This window comes from Acanthisitta chloris, unplaced genomic scaffold (assembly GCF_000695815.1).
Source record: "Acanthisitta chloris isolate BGI_N310 unplaced genomic scaffold, ASM69581v1 scaffold19468, whole genome shotgun sequence".
Lineage (NCBI taxonomy): Eukaryota > Metazoa > Chordata > Aves > Passeriformes > Acanthisittidae > Acanthisitta > Acanthisitta chloris.
This window is the reverse complement of record NW_008687894.1, coordinates 27,142-48,536: the sequence shown is the minus strand read 5'-3', so window position 1 is coordinate 48,536 and position 21,395 is coordinate 27,142. Positions and strand designations below refer to the sequence as shown.

The following is a 21,395-nucleotide window of genomic DNA, read 5'->3' as shown; positions in this document are numbered from 1 at the left end:
GATGGTTATGCCAAGAACCGCTGTGAAACCCTCCTGATCTCATCAGCCCACAGAAGTGGTTTATCATTTCTAGGTATCTACACCTCAGGTTCATAATTAGGCAGGGAAAATGTCAGAGCTGTAAAAAGCAAAGCAGAGCCCGTGACGTGGTGCGTGGCAGGACGGAGCAGTGGGAGGCTGTGAGCTGCCTGAGGATCCCAGTCCAGGAATGACAGATGGTGTTTGTCAAGAGGATAGAGATTTACCTTCTTATTTTATCATGGAAATACAGCAGCAAGAACGCTATCAACATTCAGTATTTTAGCTAACAGATTTAAGAAATACATCCCACGTTAAAGAACAAAACCCACCAGAATTCCTGCAGGAAAACAAAGCGCCAGATGCGACTGGAAATCCCAATGAAAAGCTGCAGTTCTGTTTGTTCAAGAGACAATGTCAGCCATTGCATGTGATTTATTTTCTCATTAAGGAAATGCGCTGAGCGTGTACAGAGATTACATTCGATACAGATTTATGGTTACAGAACAGTCAGAAAATAAAGATACGACCAATAACTATTTCCTGTAGCAGAGCAGATTGAAGGAACTGCTTCAAGCTGAGAATGAAATGAAAAATGCTTACACCAATTTAAGTGATTTTTATACAGATGAGACATTGAAGTCCAAATTAACATTCTCTGCCAAGATCTGCTGTGTTGTTGCAATCTTCATATTCAACAGCTTGATCAGACTTGTGCCTAACAACTAAGCAGAGACCAGAACTGCCTTGTCTGAGAGCCCATTTGAACAAAACCTCAGGAGAACTGTGCCAGTCTGATGCCACAATCTACAACAGATGATGAAAGGATCCACAAAGAGAACAGAGCACAATAAAACAAGGAGACAGTTTGGTCCATGTGACAGGGAACAGCTACAGGGCAGGCAAGGGCTACACTCTAGGTGGAGGTTTCACTGATTTCACTGGAAGAAGCTCTCTAGAGTTTGCAACCTTAATGCAATTCTGGTGAGCGTGCAGAATTCTATGACACTGCCTGGAACTGATTTTTCAAAGAATTACACTGAAAAAATATCACAACACAAAGCTAGTGGAAAAACTACTTTGCCACGTGTTTTGTGAGTTCCATAAACGTGATGATCAAACCTTTCTCCAAATAGGCAACTAAAACTAGAACTGCAAAGATCACCTCTACTTCAATGACACCAGCTGGACTTTAAACCATTCCTATGCATGTTGTGTGACAGAGGTTAGACCAGAACATCACAGCTGGATAGCCAAAAATACAAATATCACTCAACTCTTGCCTGTTGCTCTGAGTGTTGAATCAGAGGAGGTACCACCCTGCTCTCCAGTATCACAGACCCGAGACCCTGCTTAGTGCTATCACACCATGTTCTGTCACTTCCCATCTTTCCTAGTTTCAGCATAACCACATCAAACGACCACATCTGCCTACCAGCTAGTGATGCACAATGTCTTCTACTATGTGGCCCATTCTGGATCACTTACTGGGTAACACTGCAATGAACAGGGTTATTAAAAGCAATGATTTAGTTCCTTATGCCTCTAAAGATCTCCAAGTGCTTTCATTCACTTGGCAAAATGAAAAGGATATATAAACTACTTCAGATCAACTCAATCATGCCATTGCAGGGGGAGATATACACTCTTACTCTCAAAGAATGAAATTTGGGACATAGTTGAAACCGCAAGAACAATTTGGATAAACAATGTTATTAGTCAAGTTATAATTTGCCTACAAGACAGGGATTGAGCACTTGCTCTCAAAACCAGCAGAGGAGATAGATTGTTGAACTTTGGAGGGATCTTACCAGTCAGAAAAACTTCCAAGCTCTTCTTTTTTCTTCTTCTTCCAATGCTGTGGTGAGATTCTCAAAGGATCAGAAAAGAGAAGACTGGAGGGTGGTTTTCTTTTCCAGGAAATACACAAAACGCCTACAAGACAGGGATTGAGCACTTGCTCTCAAAACCAGCAGAGGAGATAGATTGTTGAACTTTGGAGGGATCTTACCAGTCAGAAAAACTTCCAAGCTCTTCTTTTTTCTTCTTCTTCCAATGCTGTGGTGAGATTCTCAAAGGATCAGAAAAGAGAAGACTGGAGGGTGGTTTTCTTTTCCAGGAAATACACAAAACCATAGAATCACAGACTGGTTTGAGTTGGAAGGAACCGACCATCTAAAAGACTGGAGGGTGGTTTTCTTTTCCAGGAAATACACAAAACCATAGAATCACAGACTGGTTTGAGTTGGAAGGAACCTTAAGGACCATCTAATTCCAACACCCTGCCATGGACAGGGGCACCTTCCACTAGACCAGATTGCTCCAAACATCATCCAGACTGGCCTTGAACACTTCCAGGGAAATAACATATAATATAACACACCTCCATGCATTCTTCTCTTAATGACCTTCTTTTCCCATTTTGTATTACTACTAAAGCATCTTTTTTTTTCAAGTTTTCTGGTTTGTCCAGCACACCAAAGTTCTATGAAAGACTAATTTGCTTGCTAGAATTTGCAGTCACTTTGTGCTTGAAAATTTTAGCTTGCTTTGGAACATCTGCCAACAGTAAACAGCATTTGGAAGATACTGGTCCTTCACTACAAGGCTACTTGCAGCAAAGATTTCACCTTATCTAAATTGCAGGGAAATGTTATGTATTCACCCAATTGACCCCTTAGGATAAACAAGAACAGGGCAGCGTTTCTTACATATAGGTCAAGACATCTTCAGCAGATGAAGCTATTTTATCTAAACATCTGTCATGTCTGCCTACAGCTTTTTGCCTACCGATATACATGGTACATGGAACAACATGATTAGGAAGTATTATTATCCCTTGCTAAGAAGGCAGACTTGTTGCTTGTACACTTTTTTTCCTCCCCCTCATGTCAGCTTGAACAACTGGTGCCACAGCAGTGTGAAGATGAGGAGAGGGAAGTAGCTGCTGGAGATGGAGATTCTTGAAGCCAAGCTCTTGGCATTGCAGTGGTTGGAGTAGCAGCACTGGACGCTCACTCCGGGTGCTCTGGATCCATCTCTCCTCGCCCGCTCACAGAAGGATCTGAACGAACAGGATTTCATAATGCCACCTGGAACAGAGACACATTGAACCCAAATGGACCTACACCTTCATGGTCACCCACTCCCACCCACATCCCCTCAGCACGAGCCTGACCACCCAACACTGAGCAACAACAGCAGGTTTGGCTGCTCCTTACAAGTAGATGAATACAACTGCATAAGGTAACAGCACACCAACAAGCTCAAATGACTATAACTCATCTTAGATATCTCTGGATGTGCCCAACTGCCGTGCCTCATTGGCTTCTTTTCCTTCCTAATTTCCAGGTAACTCACTAAAGTAAGACGTGGACATCACTTAAAATGCTTTTTTTCCAGCCTTCACATAGAGTGGGTACAGCTCACCACGGCACACTGACAAATCATTCTCAGTGGGATTCTGTGTCAGATTGCTGACACAATGAAATTAGGATTGGGATTTATTAACAGGGTTTATTTTGAGAGGAAACATTTCCTTTTGGTTTTCTCCTTAGCTTCCTGCACACTCTTTTCTTTCCAACACTGAGTATTTATTGCTATTATGGAAAACTTAACAAGTCTGAACCATTTGTGAGTACTTACTTGCTTGTCCTCTAATGATTGCACAAGCATCTGCATGCCCTGGACACTGCTGAGTTCCTTGTCTGTTACAGTCGTCATCACTAGAACCTACACAGGTGTAACACTGCAGAGCTTCACCTGGTGTGAAGGAAGACAAGACCATGTATAGCAGAGGTGTTTCAAAATATCAGCTGTGCAATCTTTGTCATTTTGCAAAAAAATGGCAAAAAGGTTTTAGGAAATCCAAAGGTTCTGTAAATTTTATCGGTGTTTCTTTTTTAGAAGTAGTCCGGATACTGATTGTAAAGATAAAAATTTGATGAAAGATAAAATACTGATTTTAAAGAGAAAAAAATTTAGTTGCTATGATTTGCACTTAAAATAATCCAAGAACATTTGATGTTCTGTAGCTGAATTCACACCTTCTTGGAACATTTTCAGAGCTGAGCCCACTGAAATGAGTTGGAGTATCATGTTTTATTCCCCATCCATCAAGATCTTTGGTCCACAGCAGCATGAAAAAATCACATTGTAAACACATCAAATCTTACTATGATCCAGATTTCATTTTCTCCTAAAGTATCAATTCAGCTGGAAAGCACAACAGTCTATCTCCAGTCTTGCTGTTGCTTAAACATCACAACCATAACTCAATCCTTTTTCTTCTCCTTGGCTCAAACTACAAGGCATTTCCAGAGTCAAGCATGAATGTGAAAGGTATTTAAAATGCCACACTTGAAACGTGCAGAGCAGAAGGCACCTTTGCTTGTCTGTGGGGACGTGTGCACTTGAATTTGGTAGCACACAAACCTATCTGTACAGAGGAGGAATTCTGTGCTGCGAACCACATACACAAAACAATCTGAAGCCAACCCAACCCAAGAGAGAAACCCAAAACAGCAAAGAGGCTCAGCCACGACTCAGGTAAGAAATGAAAATGAAGGAAAATAGGAAAGAAAAGGCAGTTGACTTACTTTTGAGGACAAAAAGGGAGCTGACAAGAACCAAGCTGTAGACTGTCCACATCATGGAGATCCAAGAGATGCACCATTAGCCAAAGAAAGCAGTTTGTTTGCTATTAAAGCCTTAATGCTTCTCTTACATACCTAATCCTCTGCAGAGGATAACTTACAGGATAAAGAGGTGTGCGAGAATGCTACTTATCTAGCTTATTCTGGTTGCACTTCTAATCACACAGACCTCATCTCCACAAACCCTGCAGGCAAACTCTTCCAGCAGCAGGAAGAAGAAAATGTATTCATCTTTCAGTGCTAGACTGGTGCTTAAAAACCATCCCATCACCATACGCCACAGCCGCCGACTCCTCAAACAGCCTCATTACATTTGCCCATGGGATTTGCTGGATCAGGGTCAGAGCATTAAATATTTTGGAGGATTAAGCCTATGCTTGCGACTTGAGTGGTTCAAATCCAACATATATATACATACATATTTAGAGACAGCAAGATCTAGACCTAGATATGTGTACATAAGTAGTCTATTGTTGTGACCTTCAGAGCGTTCCAAGCAGTGACCCATGAAGTGCTTTCAGTGAAGGAATTAATTCTTAAGAGCTTCTGCATCTGGTGCTGCACATGAAGTGAGTGAAGACATAAAACAGAGCTTATCTTCAACTTTCAACGAAAAAAAATTTATTTACAATAGAGAATTTCATTTAAGTGACATGCATTTTTCTTGTTTTGTTTTTTTTTCATTTTTCACTTTATTTTACAAATCAGCAAATGCAGATAAAGTTTACATTCCTTAAGGCAAGAGTCCCCATGCAAGTAATACATGTTTATATTAAATCCAAAAGACATCCAACATGGGAACTCATGTACAAAGGGAAGGCTAGGATCAGCAATTTGTAATTTCTTAGAGAACTTGACAATCTCCCTGATACAGGAACTTTGAGATCAACTTGCTATGAATTATACTATGAAAATGCAAACAATAGCAAGAAATTCTGATAGTCATCTTAGTACTGCATACAATTAAATCAACTTTATTTAGAAAGAAAATACAGTAGTGCATACGAAAAAGTGAAAATATAACCTGTCCACATAAATGTATGGACATCAGTGTGCCAATGGTCATATTGCACTCAATATTGAAGTCCAGGAATTTGGTTAAAAGTTAGCTTTTCCCCATTTTGGCAATCAGTTCGTCACAAATCTTTGTTAATTCTTCTATCTCTTTATTCTGGAAAACAAAAATATTAAGTATTATGAAAAATGCTGTTGCATTAAGATGAGGATTTCTTTTTTTTTAATGTTATCTAACCACAGGGAGAGGTGTTGGAAAATGGAGCGTTCTCCAATCCTGAGAACAGGATATCTATACATACAGAGATGCATATATAGCACACCTACGTGTTCGTATTCATAGTACAGCTATGCACACTCATACAAATGCTTCCTTGTTTCCACATACAGCTCCTCTGACTCCAAGAAATTCAATTTAGCACCTAAGCAGACAGCTTTGCAGCAGTCATTCCCAGCACTCCATAACAACACATAGTGGAAATTTGTTTCTAGGCTGCACTTTTCTATTTTTTTCTTTATTTCCACCCCGTTCTGCAGAGCTCTGAGCAAGGACGAGCTGTACTACACCAAAGCAAGCTCCTCTGCTGAGCTAGAGAACACGAGATATAAATAGGCATTTCCTACAGACACTTTGGAATTAGCACTGGAATTACAGCTAAAACTAAAAAGGGAAACCAAACCTGAAAGAAAAACTGAGACAAGGTCTTAAACCTGAGAACCAAAGCAAATCAAGAGTCCAGCATGTACAGGTGGACACTGAGCTGAAATAGCCTCAAGCACTGCCCAGGGCTCAGATCAAAGCTGGCAGTGGGTCCCATCTGCCTCCAGTGCCAGGGGCATGGATCTTGTCCTAAGGTTTGGGCAGTGCTGCTCTCCCTTAGGCTGCAGAGCTGCTGGGCCAGCTGGACATGAGGACCAGGACCATCCTCAGGCAGACCCTGGCTGTGGTGTGAGCTCTGGGGAGAGCTGGATAAAGCCACTCTGGGGAAGTTCCACTTAAATTTGGTCATGTCATTGACTTCTGCCTTAAAATAGCTGCATGGCTCTTTACCTTTTGTTCCAGTGTTCTCTCCAGCGCGTCCACCTTCAGCTGCTCCTTGCGAAGACTCGCCTGGTACGCTGCTTGCTCCTGCTGAGCCTTCCCTCTCACCTGTGCAATCTCAGCATTGGCTCTGGAAAAACACAGAGTTTTGTCACATCTGGTTCTCTACAGGAAAGGGCAGTGGGTACCCAAGGGTGGACTGCACTTTCACAGATGGGTGAAGAGGGCAAGGCTAACCTCAACATGTCTTTGTTAGCACTCTGAATCTTGTCCCTAGAGATTTTTCATGACTCCCTCACTTGCTCAGCAGAGTCTTTATTTAATATCTGTGTTGCTCCCTTCATGCTTCTCTCAGACATCTGTGCTGGGGTCACATGAAGTGTTTCATGGCAGTTTCTAAACCTCTTCTACAGTTCGGAGGACTGCACTAGGTGTCCCTACCCAGGGCAGGGGGTTGGGACTAGATGACCTCTAAGGTTCGTTCAGAACCCTTAACATACTATGAAAGTATGAAACAATGAATCCTAATGCAATTCCTAAAAATGCTTAATTGGTCATTACATGGAAATATAGAAAAAGAATTAAAATTATCACCCAGAGCTACCTCTCTTAAGCCACAGTCTGATGTTTGCTCCTTAACAGTAGCTTAAGGAGTTACTACTATCTGTGCACACCTGGTATGATCTTTTGTGTAACTGTTCCTCATCACCCTCAGCACAGCTGGGCTGATCCCAATTAGGTAATCACTGCCAGCAGGAAGAAAGCACCTGAGGCTACTGCACTAAAACAGCTGAGCAGCACTTACATGTTCTGTTCTGCTGATTGACACAGGGGCAACAGCAAATCTCTGGGGGCAGGAACACTGGCTGCAGGTGCATGTATCTGAGCACAGCCCTCCACAGCTGCAGAAATCTAGCTTAATGGCTTCTTTCTTGATCTTCCATGGAAAATATGTTAAAGACACATGAAGACATTTGATAAAAATAGAAATTTAAGGTGTGCTGCATGGTCAGGAGCTGGAAGAAACAGGAGCAGGTTTGGGATGTGAGGTCCAGCCACAGGAATCTTCCTGCAGCTTGAACTCCTGAAAAAAGATGCGTACAATCCATGCTCCATCCTTGGAAGTGTTCAAGGCCAAGTTGAACAGAGCTTGGAGCAACCTGGTCTAGTGGAAGGTGTCCCTGCCCATGGAAGGGGGTTTGGATTACTTGGGTCTTTCAGGTCCCTTCCAACCCAAACCATTCCATGACTCTATGAATCAATTACCTGTCCAGTTTTTCCTCAGCATGAATTTTGAGTGCTTGATACCTCTGCTCTTCCTTCTTCACTCGTGACAAATATTCCTGTGCACATTTCTTTAACACTTCTTCATTCTTAAACGAGAAGATTGCATTACATTTAATCCAAGAGGTTAAAATGTAGGACAGGCACCTATCTGCAGAAGTCACACAGGGCTATTTTAAGGGCTGGAGTCTGACACTGACACCCTCCCCACAGAGGCCACCTGAAGCAGTATTACACAATGCAAAAAGCTTTAGAGTCCTTCTGTTTGTATGTGATTGAAGGCTGCAATCCTTCACCTGAGGATTATGTTATGTCATGCACTTTAGACCATTGGACCTGACCCAGTACATCAGAATTGACTGGAAATTCAAGATGTGCCTTCTGTTCAGCAGCACTGGGACAGGAGTCCTGCTCAGCTTTGCTCTCTAAAGCAGATGTTAACATGTCTCACCTTCCGAAACCCCTCCAATACTTCTTTCATTTTTTCGTATCTCCTGAAAAGATCTGCCAGGGATTTCTCCACTGAGTTCAGATCTGCCAAAGCTTGTTCCTTCTCCACAATCAACTGCTGAACGGTGTGATGGGAGACAGATTTCTCTCTTTGTTCATCCTCTGTTGGAAAGAAGAGGGAAAAAAGCCATTTTCAGAAGGGGAATAGTAGTAAGAACACTGATTTCACTATCATCTACAGTTTCTACTACACTGTGGTCTACATTGTGTTTTAGTAAGTTTGCAGGATTCAGAAAGGTCATTTTTATACAAAGACACAGTCCTGGTTTGGAAAAGGGTTGCTTAACACAGTGGTATTTGAATATTTTGATGTTAGGGGAAAATGTGAATGTATCTTTGCACTGATGATCTAGTCACTCTGAACTAAGCTGTTGCCCTGAAAAGGAAGGTGTGGGATTTCCCCTGTTTGCCTGAAGATGCACTGGCTGAAGGAAAGGACATTTATGCACATTACTAGCACTGAAAACAAATTATTTGCCATTGTTGATATACACTTGTCATCTCCTGGCATCAATTCTAATCCTGTACAAACAGGGCACTTTGTCTAGTGGAATTCAACTCCAATTCTTCCCTTGCAAGAACAGTGCTTTGCCAACTCTCATTCTTAGGATACCTGTAGCAAGTGGCAGAAAGGAAATCTAACTAGACAGACTTTCTAAGTTCTGGTCTGCAGAAAATATCTGCTAAGGTCCTCCTCTGTATAGAAAAATGAAGACAGGGGTAGTGGGAAGAATACAACAGGAATCCAAATCCATATGGAATATAACTTTTCAAGGAAATTGACCTCTTAATAAATTGGAATACCCATATAACACTGGAAGAAAATGTCTGGCATTGTCTTCCAAAATGCTGCATTGTTTCCTTCATACCCTAAAATATGATTCTTGTGTCACTGTTTTAAGGGCTACTTTGAATGGCACTGAAATGAAAAGCAACCCCCAAAACACAGCAGCTTTATATGACCATTTTCCTTGGTCTATGATAGAAACTCAGATAAGGTAAGAAGTTCTCCCATGCAAAAAGCACAGGAGCATTTCAGAATCTACAACTCTTCATTCAGGCCTTTGTATTTTGAAATATAAAGAACTAAACAAGAGTTTCTTTTTTTTATTTGAGTAAAAGTTTTCATCTGAATGAAGTATTTATAGTGCTGGTCAGCTCTGAAATGTCAAAGTTGATACTGGCAACTCTGAAACTGAGACTGATCTCTCCCTTTTGCATATTCGATCCTGTTATACACATTTTTGCCAGTCTAACCAAGCCCAGAGCAGGGATGATGCTACACTCTGGACTCCTCTGATTCAAAGACTGAAAGAACCAGAGAAGTTCTCGGGACCTGCTTGTAACATCTTTATTTTACTGGTGAACAAACACCTTTGATATGGCAGAACTGAGAAACCAGAGCCCTGTAATGCCACATCAGTTTGCTATATTTAGCATTTTATTAAAAATAAACATCCTTTTCCCTTTCAAGGCACCCTGTGTTCATCTGCACTGTCAAAATGAATGTATCCCCAATTAAAACAGAAAAACATTTGTCACCTTTTGTTTATTTTTCTAATTCTGAGAAGCTGTCACCTTGTGTTTCAGCACTTAATTTGTTAAATCCTGCTGGAGATTACACACTGTCTAGCTTAATTCCAAAACATTTCCTGGCAGGATCCTGTTCTCTGGCAAAAACTTTGTGGTCACAACTCCAGGAAGGGGAAGAGATCTCTTCGCATGACCACCTAATGTGCTTTAATGTATTTAATGTCACAACTTTCTGCTGTCTGAGGTATTTTAGCAACTTTCTTCTTTGTTTTTAGGGCAATCAGGAGGTTGGTAATTCATGTCCCACTCCCTCACAACTACCATGCTCCTCCTCTTCCTCCCAGTGCATCGTGGTGCCCTCATCTCTCCTCACCTGGATCAGCCCCTCAAACACTAATCCCCAGCCCCACCTTGACTTGCACATGGGAAACAGGGGCAAGTGATATAGAATCATAGAATCTCAGAGTGGTTTGGGTTGGAAGGAATCAGAACACTCCTCTAGTTCCAACCCTCCTGCCATGGGCAGGGAAACCTTGCACTAGACCAAGCTGTTCCAAGTCCCATCCAACTCCCAAACCAAAGTGGTTAGATACTGCAGAAAATGGGTGGAGAGGCACTGGAGATATTTTCACAGAATCATAAGAGTGGTCTGGGTTGGAGGGACCTTCTATTTTCTAAAAACTGTGACAGTTTCAATGAAGAAGCTGCTTAGTGGAACTGTGCTGATAATAGTGTGCCACTCAAACCTTAGCTAAGCAGTTAGACACTTATTTGTGAAGATATTTATGAGGTTATGTGATTAAGATATTTTAATTAAATGACTCCTATGTCTGCAACACCCACTGTCCATGTCCCACCAACAATACCAACAGTATGCTCAGGACTAACACTATCCAAACTCACAGAATCAGAGCAGCAAATCTGCTTTCAGGCTCAGCTCAGTATTACTCACACGACTTAATGGCAATGCAGCAAACACAGAACAAAAGCAAAAGGAACTAAAAATGCAAAATGCTGGTGTGAAAGTTGGTGAAAAGCTTTACTTACCAGGCTTCCCTGTTTTGTTTTTGCAAGCAAATAGCAAGAAGCAACGAAAACGGAAGCAAAATAGAAAATCAGGAATTGTTAGGGAAGCAGAACATAAGTAATGCAACAACCTGTAATGCACAAAGCATAACATCTGTTTGTTTTTCACAAGCAGAATTTCATAATGTATATAAAGGTAAGGTATAAAAATACATTTTCAACAGGAAAAAAACATCAACATTACAAATCCATCAATGAAAAGGCATTGGGATGGGGATTTTGGAGACTGTGGATGCTCCACATCAAGGTGAGTGGAGGGTGGGGTGCAGTGAACACGGGGGTTACACAGGCTCTGCTCCATGTGGCTGTCAGTGCCACTCAGTTGTGAGCTGCAAAACTTGGGCACCAGGCAGCAAAGCAGCAGCACAAGCAGCAGGTTGGCATGGGAAGCCTGGTCTTTTGTGTCCCCCACTCCTCAGTATGAACTAAAATGTGTTAGGGCTTGAGGCAAGTGCAAGAAAAAAAGTTAAAGCATCTGTAAAAAATATGCAAAGAGACACTAAGAGGGATCTCTACACTGACAGCTTGCAAGCTCTGGCTGTTCAGAGCATAGCATGAAACTAATCACATAAGCTAAGTAAGGTAATACTGGGTTCTGTATGTATATGACAGCAAATACTAAACCTTCCACAGCCCTTGAAATCAAAGGCAATTACTGCTTGCAATGCATTTATAGGCAATAAATATTGCAATGCATTTATAGGCAAACGTAAGACGATATATTGTCAATATGGAATATTTTCAATATTCATTCTACACACACATGACAAGCTACAAAAAGCTCAGCAGGACCTACCAACCTCACTGAATATTCATCAAAGGCATTGCTGAAATTGGTTCACTCTAGTGCCCTCCTAGCAGGGCTGCATAAACAGTTCAGACGGGTTAAATCGTAAGTGGAAAGAGCACAAGCATTTCTTTTGTTAAAATGCCTCTTTTGCTTTAGCACTAAGGCATTGTTATGGGAAGAGGTCAGTGAAGTACATGCAAAGAGCACACAGACAAGGATTTTCCTCCACACCTGGCATTTGGATGAGCAAATGCCTTTATCAGAAGGGACAGCAATTTACGAGAAATGGCATGAGAAAGTGGGACAATTAGATCAAAACTCCACATTAAACGCAGGGAGAAGCCTTGCATTTAACGTCTTACACCATGCTGCACAATTTGCATACTGCTCTAATTAACACATGCTTTCCTTGTCGCTGTTGGTGGTTCAGCTCCTCCTCGAATGGACAGCAAATTGCATTACTTATAGCCACAGCTCTTAAAAACTTGCCACAGAGCATCTGAAAGGCTGTAATACTCTGAATTTGAAGTTTAAAGGGTTTGTTTTCTCAGTGCTCAATGTCCCAGGGTTTTAATTAACAATTTCTTTGCCACAAGAGTTAAGCTGCAATGGTAGAATGTACTATGCCTTTGCCTCAGGACTCCTATTCTATATCTACTTGTTGCACTGTGGTCTCAAAATTTGATTATTCTTTTTTGAAATCTGTTTCTCAAAAATAGATTATTATCTATTTAATTAATTATTTAATTTATTATTGTTGTCGTTACTGCAAAATTTATTTAGTTTGTCAAAGCCTCAATTTTCCCTTCATTTGAAGGGAGGCTGAGGTGCTTCCCAAAGGCTGAGAAATGCAGGAAGGGAGCAAAAGCACCACACATCAGTGCTCATCCCAGCAATTCTGGCCTTGCAGATCCCACAATCCCACTCAGCCATTTGGCCTTTTGGGAAACAGCTCGAGCTGAAGCAGCACAGGGCAGCACAAGCCACTGGTGCTTTCTATAGCCAGACCAATAAAAAGAGCTTTAGAAATCTTATGAGGAGGCTTTAAAATCACATCCCAGGGGCCAGACCTCCCACGAGCCCAGCAACCTTTGCTTCTGAAGTGCTGCTGCACACAGAGCTCGTAATGTGTGGGACTTGCTGTTAAGAAAGGTGTTTCTTAATCACTGAGAGGCAGAACATGTTATAATTTAGACCTTAAAGGAAAACCCCTCCATAAGTAAATAGCTGGGGAGGTGGATTGGCCACTCATAACCTCCCAGCTGGGATTGGAGTTAATCTAGGTTTTGGTCTGATCAATGCACTTAGCACAGATAATCCCTGTTGTTGCAAAGGGCTAAGTTTGGTATCTGCCATTAAACAGCTGGGAGCGGATGCCTAAGGGGTTTTTAGGTCACTGAAAGTCTCTCCTGAAGATACCCATGAATTCGAGGCAAAGCATTTGGACATGTCTCCTATGGGAAAGTCTGCTCTGATGCAGAAGGGAAAGCCCTGAGTGTGTTACCTGAACTGCCCCGAGGGCTTGTTGGCTGCAAACTGAAGCTCTAACTTTTCCTGACACTGTGCCCTCAGATGCATTCACAATTCCCAGCAGCATCAGTAGACGTTGCTAGCATCAAAATGAAGCCCACAGACTTCAACCAGAGAGTATCTTTTAGAGTAGAAACACCTACCTATCATCTGAGCAATCGTCTTCTCATATTCCGAAACTATTTTCCTGTATGGGGAGGGAAAAAAAAAGCTTTTGGCAAACAACATAATTGCTCGTGTTTACTTAGACAATAACACTACCAGTTACAGAATTGTGGTGTTTTAAGAGATACAGAACCCCATCACACTTTTATATGTTCTTTATTACCTGAGTAACAAATAAATCTGACAGTTTTAACACTGCACCTGAGTTTTAATTCTCCATGGAAATCAATACAGGTGGGAGAAGGAAAAAGGGATCTCCTTGAAACAAATTCTGCCTTTTGAAACATGCCCAAAATACACCACCAGTCATGACTCAAATATAAACATAATCAAGGATTCAAGAGTTACAGAGCCTGACTTTTCCATTACTTTCTCCCCTCTTCTCCATATTTGTGTTTTCTTATTTTTAATACAAACATTAAGTAACCTTATAATTGGTAGTAAGTAAACCTAAGAGGAGTAGAGTTGGCCCTCACCCAAAATATATCTCATCTTCCACTCTCCAAATGTGACTAAATGATCCATCAGCACTTAAAAGAATAAGACCAAATTATTCAACTATGTAGCACAAAATCCATCTTGTCCCATTTCCCATATCTGTTTTTGAAGCAGAGGTGGCAAAATGTTACTTTTAAGACTATTTTACTTCATATACTCACAGTAGGCTTTGAATTTCCTTCTTGAAAAGAGGTTAGCCAAAATAAGCAGATTAAATGTGATTTAGAAAGATGATCCATCCCTTCCCAGAGCCAAATAAAGCTAATGAAATGAGACTAGCTTGATCTCTGCTTTGATTCATGAGCCACGTAGGACTGTCTACAAAAAACAAAATTACCCCACACTTCATCTGAAGTGGATATTCAAAACAGCCCAGTGGTGCTTGAATACACCTCTTTTGAAGTCTTAGCTCACTTTCACTTGCTCCACTTTAGAGATCTGCTGCAGTTGGTGAGGTTACAGAGAGGATGTGGGAAAATCCTGAGACAAAAGTCAGTAAGGAAAGGAGAAACTTGCAGAGCTCCCAAAAAACTAATGCAGTAACTCCAGTATGGCCTATTCCAAACCTGAATCCCAGACAAAGCCCAGAACTACCAGAGGTCAGTAGTGTCTCATTGCCCTGGACCTGCAGAGCACTCAGCAGAGCTCTACCCTTGCACACTAGTTTTTTCCTTTCAGCCATAATGGACACTTTGGAGAGCAAAGACATCAGCATGGATTTTCCCCTAAAAGGAAGGGTTTGGTTTCATGTCCAAAGAAGATTACCTCAAAAGCCTGCTGTAAAGCAGTAAGGATTCTAAAGCCTTGTCACATCCTTGTAACACCCAGCACCTTTAGAAAGTTTTATCATCCTAGAAAATGAAGCCAAGGACTCGGGGTAAGGAACATGACATTAAACACTACAGCACTTCCCAGCCTAGGCTGCACCATGGAAGTGAAATCACATTTCTTCTTCTTAACAGCTTAGACCAGTGCAAGCAGGTACCACATTCTCTGCACTATCCAGCCTTACCAATCATGTGGCAGCTGTCCAGTACAAGTGGAAGCTGCAATGGCACATTGACTTTAATAATATTCAGTTTGGAAAGCAAGGTAGTCAGTGAAGAATCTGCTCCAGATTCAAAGGCCTCTTTCAGTCAAGCAGCCTAAATAAGGATGATTAGGGCAGGGGAACCAAAGGATGGTGCCACATCAACCCTTTTTGGGAGGGCAGATCCTAGCCCCAGCTTGACATGCTGCACAGGCTTCGATTTTGCTATTTTAGACACTCAATCTATTTGTTGACTTCCTGCAATTTCATAAGTCATAAAACCACCAAAGATCTCAGGGCTCATCTGCTTGACTTCTCTTACTAAGGCACAATCAGTCAGACCTCCAAATATCCAGTCAGATGTTTCTTGCCTTTGGTTGTGGATTGGATTATGGCATTGCTGACCTTGGTTTAGCTCTTGAACAGTCACTGCGTTATTAAACCTTCTTATTTTGGCTTCTGTTCTCTGGAGTGGAATTTCCTCCAGACTGATGTTTTCCTGGAAACTTAGATGAATTCAGGTTATTCCAGCTAGAGGATGCAGGACTTTGGTACAGGAGCATTGTTTCTCCTTCTGTGGAAAGCAATGCTTTTGTGCTTGCAACTCAAGATAATCCCTCCTCTCCTTGGCTATCATTATGTCATATCTCATTGCTGCATCTCTAATTTACCACACATGGGCTGTTTCAACATTTAATCTTCCAAGAGAAATCTTTCTTTGTGCACATATGCATATTTATCATTTTGTGACAATATTAAGTCAGGTTTTTTTTCCTTTTCATCCATGTGTTCCAGCCATGTGCCTGTGGGAAATTTGGCTTAGACAATGTGGGGGTTTTTTTCAAATGAAATCTTATTGAGGGTGTAGACACACAAGCAAAGCACGGTGAGGTAGATGAAGGTACAGATCTAGTGTGCCTGCTGCTCTGTGTCACCTTCTGCTCTCCTTCCATGAAGGAATAAACAGCCTCTGTCAGTGCTTGCTGGCAGGCAACAGTTTGTAGAGAACAGACCAAGTGCTGCACTTGAGTGTGTGCTGCATGCTGAGACATTCCTCACACAATTCCCAGTTTTGTCCATTCCTTGTTTTGCTCCCTTGGTCTGACTCCTTGCAGCAGCTCCTTTCTGTTTCTCCTCATTATGCATGTGAGGGCTATGCCAGGGTTTTGTTTCCTTTCCCGACAGGGCACAAGAGAGGTGAGAGAACTCAGCTGGGCACTGGGAGATGGTTTTCTGAAAGAAACAAATTGTCTGCCCTTGCCTTTTGCAGATGCTTCTCTTAAGATGCTTTGGCTCAGAGCCCTGTGCTGCTGCTATTCCAATCTGCCATGTGTGACTCCTGGCATCCCTGCTAGCGTTAGCCAAGCTCTGCGCTGCAGTTGCCTTTTGCTCTCACTCCCTAAGTACAGTTTTCCTGGATACAAGCAGCAGTTGCTTATGTAGGTCATCACTAGCTACAGCCTGTTGGCTTTAGCTTTAAATCACTGAGACGTTTCATTTTGGGAAGAAGCTGGTGCTAGAACAAGAGGGATTTGGGGGAAAATTCAGTCTCAGAAGTGACTGTATAAATTATTACTTAAAAGAAGGATGCTAAAATAATCTGGCAGTTTCCTTTAATTTATGAGTTAAGGGGGGGGACATTTTTTCTGGTTTTTTGAAGGTAAAAAATAATAGGCTTTAAAAAGTCCCTGAAATATTTTATACAATCTCTTTAGCAATTGATGACTTCCTCAGATTCAGATCAATGGGAAGGCCAAGCCCATTGCTATGCCATTCTTATGGTTTTACCAACTGGAAAAAAAAAACCAAACAGAAAGGTTGAACCTTTCAGCTGGCTAAATGGGAAGCATCAGTGATTCTTTGAGCAGCACTGCTCACCTCATCCACTACAGGGACTTTGTCATCATCCTTGCAAGTGGTGGGAAGGAAGGTCAAACCAGTTGTTTTAATATAGATAATTCATGTAATAGAGGCAAGTTTTCAAGGAGAACTAGAACAGAACAGTGACACAACCAGAACAAACTGAAAAGCTCAGGGTCCTTCAGCTCTCAAAGGGAACAACAAAAGCCAAGACAATTACTGCTTGACTAAAATCACCTTAGTGTGTGCAGTGATTGAAAAATCAGCTTATTTCAAAGAAAAGGCTGTTGAATCTCCTTGAAAGGCAACACTCAGAGGCCACAGTGGTTCCTTTGCAAGAAATGCTATTCTACTGGCACTGGGTTTTGATTTCTATTGTTAAACAACCATTTACAACGATGTCCTGGAGGGAGCATGACATACTCATAGCTATCTGCACATTCTTTATTCTGTTGTTAAAACTGTTTGTAGAGAGTGACTTTTACACTGGCATGTGCATCCCTCTGCCAGCTCTGCAGGCAGACTCAGTCTGCAACAGGAACCTCACTATGCAATCCCTGTGAGAATCCACAGCACAAGCCAGAGGAATCCTTTCCTTACATTAACCTAGAACAAGACCTCTCTTACCTCAGTATTCTGAGGATGGAAATGAGATTAGCAACATAGAAGTTTTCAATGATTACCCTGAACAAGGGTGCTCACCATACAGAGCACAGATAAAGTCTGGGTTTAGGATCAATCCAAAGCCTGAAGTTAAAAATGATGAAAAAAATTAATTCAACCAAACCAATTGTATGACCATGTGCACTACCCACAGGCTGAAATGAGACTCTTTGTCACTGTGATCAGTGACAAGTTAATGACCCACCTCATTTCCATCACTTCCCTTCTGCTTTCTTCGTATTTCTCTTTCCACTCAGATACTTCTCTTTCCTTGGCCACAATCTGAAATAAAGAAAACAAAGGGGAAAAAAATCATTGAAACCATAAGATTCATTAAAGAGGAAATTAAGTAACTGTACAATATTTGATTTAATATAAAATCCTAATTGGTAATAGGAGGGATAGTTTTCAAGTGCATAATGGGTTCAAATATAAGTAACCTCAGTGAGGTTTTCCAGACTGACTGCAAGGTGCAACTAAAAAACGTTTGGGTGTGAAATCACACTCCAGTTTTGAAAAGGTAACTTAGAAAAGCAGGTACAACGCTCTTGTTTCATGTTTCATTCCTGATTATAACGAGACTTTTCAAGAAATACTACAAGACACTACACCATGTCTGACTCGACCAGGTGCCAAACCTGAAATCCTTCTGTACACAGGTTTGGTATATGGTGTCCCAGTTTGTCCTCCAAGGGAGTTTTGCTGCTTCTGAGTGCACTTTTAGGGTTGACTCTCCAGGGCATTTCATATCCAGAGAACTATGTTCCTTTGTGTACTTTCCATTCAATCTGTCATCAAGTTTGGCACACTCTAAGACAAGACTGCACCCATTTTTCAGTTGTTATTATTAGCCAGACATATATTATATGCAGCTTTGTAAAATACATGATTTTATTCCTATGTCTAGCACCATACCATTCTTATATACGATACAGTCATGCCAAGATGCACAGTGTACTGTTGAGATCAAAAAAAATAAAGATCTATTTTCATATCATGTCTGCTTTTCACTTCTGTGAACACAAGTGGCACCCTTTGCTGTATGAGGATGGTTTCAAGAACAGAACAAAGTGTCCATAATATAAACCATTTGGGAGAAAACAGGAAAGAAGGAAACCACAAGGGGTACATTTTCCCAATTCTGAAGAAAATTACCTCTGCTCTGGCGAGTCGTAGTGCAGAGTCTAAGTCTTGCTGGGGGTAGAGAAGAGCTGTGGTGCTCTCTGCATCCGAGGTGCCAATCCGGGAGTACAGTGCACTTTTAGAGATGGAAACATCTGCTGGGATAGCAGGTTCTCTCTGTGTGTTTGTGTTTTTAAATACAAAGAAATGAACCATTAAATATGTGTTTAGCTCATACATTTTCTGGGTGTAGTGCTAGACACCAGGGCCTGAGCTAAGGATAGAAGTCTGTACACCTCTAAATTATAGCAGCATTAACACTGACAAGGAAGTTTGAATTCAGCAACCATAAAATATACATTTAAGATCCATAGTAAGCACCATGAGAGCCATATTACCCTTACAGAGAGAAAATAAGGATAGCACTTTGCCATCAATATTTTAAACTCCTATATTAGAAGATTTACTACTCTCTGATGCAGAATTCCATCAAAATATCCACACGAAATGCACATCAGCAGAGGAAATTAGAATTGGAGGCAGAGAGTTCATTAAGGGGATTTCTGCTTCTGTAAGAATAAATCAAAAAACCAGAAGCAAGAGGAGAGCTCACTCTCCCAGGTCTGACCTGCCAATACACTGCATTTATCATAAACAATATCCCACAAGAAATGTGAATCTCCAAGAGGTGCTGCTGCCCCACTCGTGCTTAGCATGCGATTAGTATGTTAAATGAGGCTTTTTTTGCAGCTGTCAATTTTGCTCATGTCAACAGCCCAGATTAGCATAGGAGGAGAGCAGCATGTGAAGAGGTACATGATGCTGAGATGCAGGAGATGCCTCACCAACAACACTAGATACAAACGACCCAAGCTACAGCACATTAAAACCAGGGAGGTTAAAGAAGATAGATCACGGAATCCTAGAATGGGTTAGGTTGGAAGGGACCTTAAAGACCATCAAGTTCCAACCCCCTGTCTAGTGGACACCTTCCACTAGACCAGGCTGCTCCAAGCCCAATCCAACCAGGCCTGGAATACCTCCAGGGATGAGGAGTCCACAACTCCTCTGGGCACTGCCAAGCCCACCACCAATCCACATGAGACCACAGAGAGGGAAGGACCATGGCCTAACTGGGCCATGTGGAGGAAAGTCAGGTTGATCAATGCCTTTTTCCATCCACTGATGGAAATGGATATTCACATCCATTTCTGCTGCAGCACTTCCTTGCTGCTGAAAACAAGATGATGTATTTTACCAGTTAGCTTAGTGCATAAAATAATATATTCTGTTACTTTAAGTTCACTAATGTATCATCTTATTGCTTTAGCTGCAATAATTAGGAGCAGTAATCAAGACTTTTTAATTCAAATGTTCTGGTTATCACATCTGTAGACAACATGAAGAAACCACACTAGCAACGTTAAAAGACTAGGCAATAAAAATTAATTAGAGCAAGAATAAGCTAACGAGTACTCACAGAACACCACATTGCATCTTCATTTGTGTGAGACTCACTACTTTTGTCTTTTTTGTCTGTTTTTAAACAGGGGAGTAAACTGACTATAACTTCTAGGATTTATGGAGTAGGCCATTCCTTCTCTGGTTTTGCTACACTGAAACATGAACACCCAAAATAATAATCAATTCCAGCATAATTAGGAGGTGCAACCTGAGATCTAGTGGATTTTCCTATCAGAGCAAAAAGCATCCCAAGATATATCAAAATTGCATCTCCTGTGCTCTTGAAAGTATCTCCCAATTGACAACAGCTATGCAGGAAAAAAACATATCTGGGACACAAGCTCAGACATCTCTGGAAGTGCATAAATACAAACCCACATGGTGCTATCTACAAATCTGAGCAAAGGCAAAACAGTAGGAAGTAAATAAGACAACGGGTGCCTCAGCTCAGTATCTCAGCTGCAAAAAATGTCCTTTTGACCCTCCTCAAACATGAGGCAAGAATAACTGAGAGATAAAAAAGAGCTATTAAATCATCAAAGCTGTCCTCAGAAGAAAGGCCATCCTTCAGATCGATCTGTTGAACTGCATGTATCGCATTTCAAAAGCCTCCTGCAGCTCAATTTGCTGGCTCTCATCAAGAGATTGCTGGAAAAAATTAATTGTGGCAAAAGAAACATGAATTTCCTCAAGCTCATATAAAAAACATGTCAAAGTAACTGCCAAGGAGATGAAAATTTTTACAGAAAAAACATTAAAAGTATTTAATACATATATATAGGTTATTTTTATATAGTGGTCAACACCTCACAAATATAGAATCATAGAAATTAAGGGTTGGAATGGACCTTGCCCTGCCCTGGTCAGGGACACCTCCTCACTAGATATGTTTTCTCTGGTTCTATCTGCATTTGAGTACGTTGCACAAAACAATAGTAATGGTGACACACAAAACAACTTAAAATTTCCAAAAAATGACTACAAAAACTCTTGGAATTTAACCACTGAGCAGAAATGCTTGCAGTAGTGGTCCAACCAGCACTGCCCTAACTCTGGAAACACTTCACATGAGTTACAACTGGGCTCTCCTGCAGGAGCAACCAGCAAAAGTCCTCAAGGTTTTACTTCAAA

General features: G+C 41.3%; 2 protein-coding genes across 3 annotated transcripts in view; both read right to left on the bottom strand.

The window, feature by feature from the left end:
- Positions 1-2,904: 2,904 nt before the first annotated feature.
- Positions 2,905-4,671, bottom strand: LOC103808064 (ly6/PLAUR domain-containing protein 3-like). The gene is made up of 3 exons (XM_009080829.1): positions 4,617-4,671; positions 3,664-3,780; positions 2,905-3,110 (listed from the first exon to the last, which is right to left on the bottom strand). Exons 1-3 carry the CDS (start codon positions 4,669-4,671, stop codon positions 2,905-2,907), a joined length of 378 nt encoding a protein of 125 aa, XP_009079077.1.
- A 601-nt stretch (positions 4,672-5,272) lies between these two features.
- TACC2 (transforming, acidic coiled-coil containing protein 2) overlaps positions 5,273-21,395 on the bottom strand; it is a 35,571-nt gene continuing 19,448 nt past the window's right edge. For both annotated transcript variants that reach the window (XM_009080828.1, XM_009080827.1), the window contains 7 exons: positions 18,834-18,977; positions 17,884-17,960; positions 13,606-13,649; positions 8,465-8,625; positions 7,996-8,102; positions 6,739-6,859; positions 5,273-5,844 (listed from right to left, as the gene is read on the bottom strand). In XM_009080828.1, the coding sequence (XP_009079076.1) occupies positions 5,779-5,844; positions 6,739-6,859; positions 7,996-8,102; positions 8,465-8,625; positions 13,606-13,649; positions 17,884-17,960; positions 18,834-18,977 (720 nt within the window). In that variant the 3' untranslated portion in view covers positions 5,273-5,778. The remainder of the gene's footprint in view (positions 5,845-6,738; positions 6,860-7,995; positions 8,103-8,464; positions 8,626-13,605; positions 13,650-17,883; positions 17,961-18,833; positions 18,978-21,395) is intronic.